The 6,000-nt window shown below is 51.9% G+C and overlaps 1 protein-coding gene across 20 annotated transcripts in view; it reads left to right on the top strand.

The window, feature by feature from the left end:
• Positions 1 to 3,526: 3,526 nt before the first annotated feature.
• CAMK2D (calcium/calmodulin dependent protein kinase II delta) overlaps positions 3,527 to 6,000 on the top strand; it is a 159,342-nt gene continuing 156,868 nt past the window's right edge. For 16 of the 20 annotated variants that reach the window (XM_075709029.1, XM_075709026.1, XM_075709019.1 and 13 more), the window contains exons 1-2: positions 3,530 to 3,594; positions 4,503 to 4,597. In XM_075709029.1, the coding sequence (XP_075565144.1) occupies positions 3,530 to 3,594; positions 4,503 to 4,597 (160 nt within the window). Of the gene's footprint in view, positions 3,595 to 4,502; positions 4,598 to 6,000 lie in introns of all 20 variants that reach the window. The other 4 variants (XM_075709016.1, XM_075709010.1, XM_075709008.1 and 1 more) reach the window with 2 other exon arrangements.

The raw sequence follows: 6,000 nt of genomic DNA, 5'->3' as shown, positions 1-6,000 counted from the left end.
GGAGAATGTATGGAGTGCTTAAACGGCAGCTACAAATTATGGTTTTGTTTCAGCTCAAGAGTGAACGACATTTAAGAGATGATTGTTGTAACAAGAAAAAAACCCTCTGAACTGAAATGTTTCCAAGCTATTCATCACTTCCCTAGTATCTCTCCTGATGGAAATTCTCCAAGTCCTATGATACTGATCTTGTAAACAATTATTTTCTTTCCTTAGCTCCTGTAATAAAATTCATGCCTGATATTGCTGTCAGAACTTCTTGGCCCCTTCTTGGACTTTTTTTTTTTTTTTTTCTTTCCCCAGACTGGGAAATGGGAAAAAAAAACCCAGAAGCCTTTTTTTTTTTTAAGTCTCAGTTTGGATCATGCATCCTCATAATGTCATTAAAGAAAAAACCCCAAAACAACAGCAAGAAAAGAAAGTGAATTGACTTTAATAATGTCTTCTGAACATTTTTTTATTAATGAAATAATAAATGTGTGCCACAGTACTACTGGAAACTTTGGCCAAAGGCTTGTTGTCAGATTAGGAAAAAATGACATAGGACAGGGGAGTGTGTTTAATTTGTGAATGTCTATGTATATATAGATAAGGAACCTGGCAGACATGCCCCCATAAATACTCACAATCATCAGACCACTCTGGGGTTTCAGTACTGCTGATTGCGTTATTTATGCAGATATATACAAAATTATGCACAATTTGCGTGTTATATTTTTGTTAGAGGGAACTAAAAAGTGCACTACTGTTCCAAATACTTTTTAATGCACATTCCCTTTGCTGATGTGAGAATAGAGTCATTCTTGCTTCAATGTAAATTTGCTGGTCTAAATGGAAACATCCTCCAGCCTTTTTGTACTCGCACTGCTGCACCTAACATTTCCCTGGAGAGGAGCTTATGGAGTAAACGCTTTGTATTTGCTCACAAGTTTCGAAGACTTCCTTCGCGGCCGCCTTTACGTCGTGAATTTAGTGTATTTGTATGAGGCGCAGCTGCCTCACCCAGAGGAAAATTCCCCTCGTACACAGGTGTTCACGTTAGTTTTAAGGAAGAGTTGGCAGTTTTTTAACTCTTCCTACAAGATCACAGCTCTGGATCCTGATTCTAGAAACTCTGGAGCTTGAAAGCAAAAGAAACCTTTGTGGATGTATTTTGTACGCATGTCTTCTCCCATATCGAAATAAGGATTTAGGTGCTTTAGACTGCCTACTCAAGACTCAAGCTACATGCTGCCTTTTGTAGCGAAGCTCTAGCTGTACCGCAGACTGACATACTCAACGCTTTAAATGTTTAAAGCGCTGTGCAGATGTTAAATTAACTCATTATTTTTCTCACCACCACTTAGTTTATCAGAAAGGAATAAAAGCCAAACAACATGACTTGCCCAAAGCAAAGCATCATTGGCAAAACCTAGGCCAGAAATAAGAGTGAAGTTACAAAGGCATTGGTGGCACACGGACGTTTGAAAAGCTTTTCAGAGGAAAAATTTCAAAGTTGGGAAAGAGGAAGGTTTGGGTTTGAAAATCGTTATGGTTCCCACAAGTAGCACTTCTTCATCTGCCACTATCACTTGAGCTTTAAATATTTTAGAAGAGGAAATCTGATGGATAAACCAAATCTAAACATACATGTTTTTCACTTACCCCCCCCCCCCCAAATTCCACCAAACGAAGGCTTTCAACAGCCTTTTTAGTATTGCTTTCAGAAACATTAAAAATTACATTCCAAACACCTCAGAATCAAACACTATAAAGTCCCTTGCAGAATTGTCTCTTGAATTTCACTACAATTCAGAGGGCCTGCTAACCCCTCATTTCGCGTTCATTCGTGGCCTTTGATGTGATGTGGTTGCGTGCCATTTTATCAGAGAAGCCTGCCCTTATTTGGGACAGAAATCAGCCCGAGGTCAAAGAACCGAGACAGCTGTTTGCTATTACGTTTTCTCTTCATCACCGTGCACGTGCTCTCCGCTTTGTGTTCTCAACCCTTCCCGTCTTATCCGTGCAGCAAGCACGGCACCGCGGGTTTGGCAGCGCGCGGCGCTCCCTTCGCAGCATGCCCGTCTCAACGTCTCCTTAAAGCCGTGGCCGGCGTCTATGTCCCGATGTTCCTCCGAGCCGACGACACCTCCAAAGACTTCCACTGTTGGCCATTCTCCTTTGGCTGCTCCCGGTCTTGGATTTCTGGGGCTGGATCCCTTCGGATTTGGGGTGACCGCCCGCCATGGCTGGTTTGAGGGAGCTGGCTATGGAAATCATGGAATCGCTCCGGTTGGAAAAGACCTTTGAGATCATCCAGTCCAACCAAACGAGCCAAGGGACGCGCAGATGTTTAGCATGACCGCAACTTGACGGCGAAATATCGTCTTGGGGCGAATCCGCGCCTCGGGAGGTAGTTCATCGTCGCGACGTAGGTACGCCACGACGGTCGGTGATGGAGCGCGGTATGGCGGCACCGACGGCCCTCGCTCCCCTCACAGATCTACCAGAGGGCCAGGCCTCGGGGGCCTGCATCCGTGCCTCGACCAGAGCCCGCCGTCCCCTCGGGGAGCGCGGCCTCCAAAAACCGACCCCCCCCTGCCAACCGAGCCGGGGTCGGCGCCGCCGCACGCCCCTTCGGGCGTGCGGCGGCGCCGACCCCGGCTCGGTTGAGCGGGAAACGGGGCCGAGTCGAGGGAACCGGACGGTAGAGGCCGGCGGGGGGGGGGGGGGGGGTCCCTCAGGCGCGCACGCGCGCTCCCCCCCCCAGCCGTCCGCGCGCGAGTTCCGCCGTGACGCCTAACGGGGGCGGGTCAACGGCTGCCGCCCCCTCGCGCGGCCCCTCCGGCGGGCGGTTGTGTGACGTCAGGCGGTCGCCGAGGAACGGGGCGCAGGTGCATCCGTTTCCTCAGGGCGGGAGGCGGCTGCTTCTCCCGCCGCTGCTCTGTGTGTGTGCCCCCCCCCCCCCCCCCAACCCACCAGCGGTGCGGAGGGGAAGGGTCCGGTCCCTCCCCCCGGTACCGCTCCCCTCGCCGCAGCGTCCCCGACGGGCCGGGCCGGGGCGGGCCGGGGGGGGGACGCGGAGAAGCGGCCGGCGGGCTGGGGTCGCTAGGGGGAAGCACGGTACCGGCAGCTGGGGCAGAGGCGCGGCGGCTCTGCTGGCCGGTAGCCGCTGGCGGGGCGGGGGGAGGCGGAGGCAGCCCTCAGGGCACCGCGCCCCCCGCCCCGGTTTTGCTTTCTTTTTCGGCGCCACCCCTCCTCCCCCCAACCCCCGGGGGGGGTGTTGAGAGAGGGAGAGGGCGGTTATTTATTTATTTATTTGCTTGTTTCCCTCAGGGCGGGGGAAGACCGGAGACCTGCGCGGGGAGGACGCGCCAGCTGGCGGGGAGGAGGGCGCGGAGGCAGCGCCGTCACGGGAGGAGGAGGAGGAGGAGGAGGAGAAGCCGGCGCGGAGCCTCGCCTCGCCTCGCCTCGCCTCGCAGCCCCTCCGCCGCCACCGCCTCGCCTGTCCCTGGCCGCCGGAGCTACCGGCGGCCGCCCCGTCCTCATGATGGCCTCAACTACCACCTGCACCCGGTTCACCGACGAGTACCAGCTCTTCGAGGAGCTCGGGAAGTAAGGACGGAGCCCGCCGGGAGAGCCCCGCCGTTGAGGGGAGCGGAGCGGGGCAGCCGGCTCGGGGCTGGGGAGGTGGCGGGGCGGGGGGAGAGGGCAGCGCTGGCTGCGAGGGCTCGGTGCCTGAGCCCCGCTGCGGGGGTGCCGGCACCGGGGGCCGCCTTAGCGGTGCTGCAAGCCCGGCGGGGCTGCGGAGGGGCCGCGGGGGGCAGCGCCCCGGCCCCAGCCTCGCCCCCCTCGCCCCGCTCCCGGGCGTTATGTGCGGGGTGGGGGGCTCGGGCTCCGCGCCCACCTGCCCCCCGCGGTGTGTACGGCTCCGGAGCGGCGAGAGGCTCCGTGCGGGCGGCGGGGAGCTGCCCTCGGCCTCCCGGTACGGGAGCTGCCGTAGGGTTATTAATTATTTTTTATCATTACGGCTGCAGCGGGCGCGGGGGGGGGGGAGGGCTCGGTCTGTGAGGGGCGGCCGGTGGGGCGGGGCGCCCCCTGGCGGCGGGGCGGGAGGCGGCGCGGGGCCGGCGGCTCTCGGCCACGATCGCCATGTTGGCGGGCGGCGGGGGGGGGGGGTGGGGGGCGGCCGGGCGCCGGTGTCACCGGGACCGGGGGACGGGGGGAGCGGGGCCGGGGCCACCACCGCGCTGCCCCGCGCTGTCTGCCGGCCTTGGGGTGGGGAAAACGCGCCCTCCCTCCGCCCAGCCGGTTATAATCGGGGATAGCTTCGGTTGTCCGGCTTGTACCCGCGTTCCTGAGGAGAGTTTGCTGTTTCGGTGAATAAAAACTATATATATTTTTTTTTTAAATAATTCTGCCGACATCACACCTTTCACTGAAACCCGTTAAACCTCTCGCGTCGGTAATGGCAGCGAACTGTTTCGGTCGGGCTGACACTTTGTCCGCTTCTTGGTTTCCAGAGGGGCGTTCTCCGTCGTCCGAAGATGTATGAAAATCACCACAGGACAAGAGTACGCTGCCAAAATTATCAACACCAAAAAGCTTTCGGCTAGGGGTGGGTATATTTTAACCTAGTATCTATGATGCCTCCTCTCCGTTTTTTTGCATTCTTCTGGTAAGCGTTAAAAATAAAACTGGCTAAATGATTTAATACATTTTTAAAAATTATTTCCTTGTTTTTTTTGTGGTTTTTTTTTCCATTTCCTTGGTGCTTGGGGTTTTTTTAATGTCAAATGTTTCATGGATTGACTGCGTGGAGGTCTGAGGTTGCTGTAAAGCATTTCAAGAAAAGGTGTACAAATACGAAAACAATTTTACGTAACGCAGCCGCTTCATTTTTGTATCTAAATAACTTTGACTGTCAGCTTGCAGGCATTTTGCAAGCCATTTTTCTGGGGAAGGTTGGGAAATAATAAGTTTCCCTTATAGCTTTTATTTGAATTATTATAGCTTTACTGAATTCTCTGTTTCCATTGCATTTAAACGTGAACATCGAGGCCTATCTATGAATGCATGAGAAAAACTGTACTTCCACCTCATACTAAACTTTGTTACGAGAAGGCAGTTATGTTAAGGAAGAAAATTATCATTCTGTGAACTGACCATTTGCGACGCAAGTCATTCTGATTAAGTGATGAGCTCATTTACTGTTACAGCCCAACCGTAATGCCTGCTGCACAGCTTGTTTGTGCTTTCCATGTGATGCGTATGTTTTCTAGATATTTTTGGTATCGGTGGATATGTCTTTATGATATATTTGAGGTAAATATACACACAATGTGGGTTACTGTTGTTGAAAGCAAGACTTCATGGTGAAATGTCAGTTGCTTGTGAAGTCCAAGTCAGAGTGCTTGTGCTAGGATGTCGGGGATTACGGACTATTCTCCGTTAACGTTATCTGTGTATTGATAGGAATTTGTGGTGTGGTAAAGAACGTGGAAGTGAAAAAGCAAACAATGTCAGAGTGTAAACCTGTTTGTTGTTTGCTTTTGACACAAAGGAATCGCTGCAGGTAAACAGCAGTTTGAATTAACTCATTAAATGTAAATGTAAAATATTACATAGGACATTATGGCATGCTCTGGTAACATCCTGTTCTCTGGTGAAGATCTTTCAACATTGTGTCAATACTCTTTATTTTCAGCTGATGAAAGTTGTGTGAAAATTTACTTTTTACCTTTTGCTGAATTTTAGTTTTCATACTCTCACAGCGAGATCTGTTTTCCTTTATTTTTCAAAAGGTACTTAAATGTAAAATACTCCTTTGCAGAGTTATGGATTTAAAGGGGACGAGGTTAGGAAAACTGTAAATCTTGAGATAAAATACTTCCACAAGTTTGCTTAAAACAAATCTTTCTTTTGTTAGCACAGTAACGTGATCTGTTGAAGCTTGATGTTTAAAATAAACCACCACATTCTGTGTGATTTCAAAGATCTAAAGTACCTTTCAACGTGAGA

Source organism: Pelecanus crispus, chromosome 4 (assembly GCF_030463565.1).
Source record: "Pelecanus crispus isolate bPelCri1 chromosome 4, bPelCri1.pri, whole genome shotgun sequence".
In the NCBI taxonomy this organism is placed as follows: Eukaryota; Metazoa; Chordata; class Aves; order Pelecaniformes; family Pelecanidae; genus Pelecanus; species Pelecanus crispus.
Note: the sequence above shows the minus strand (reverse complement) of the source record. Positions and strands in the feature narration are given on the sequence as shown.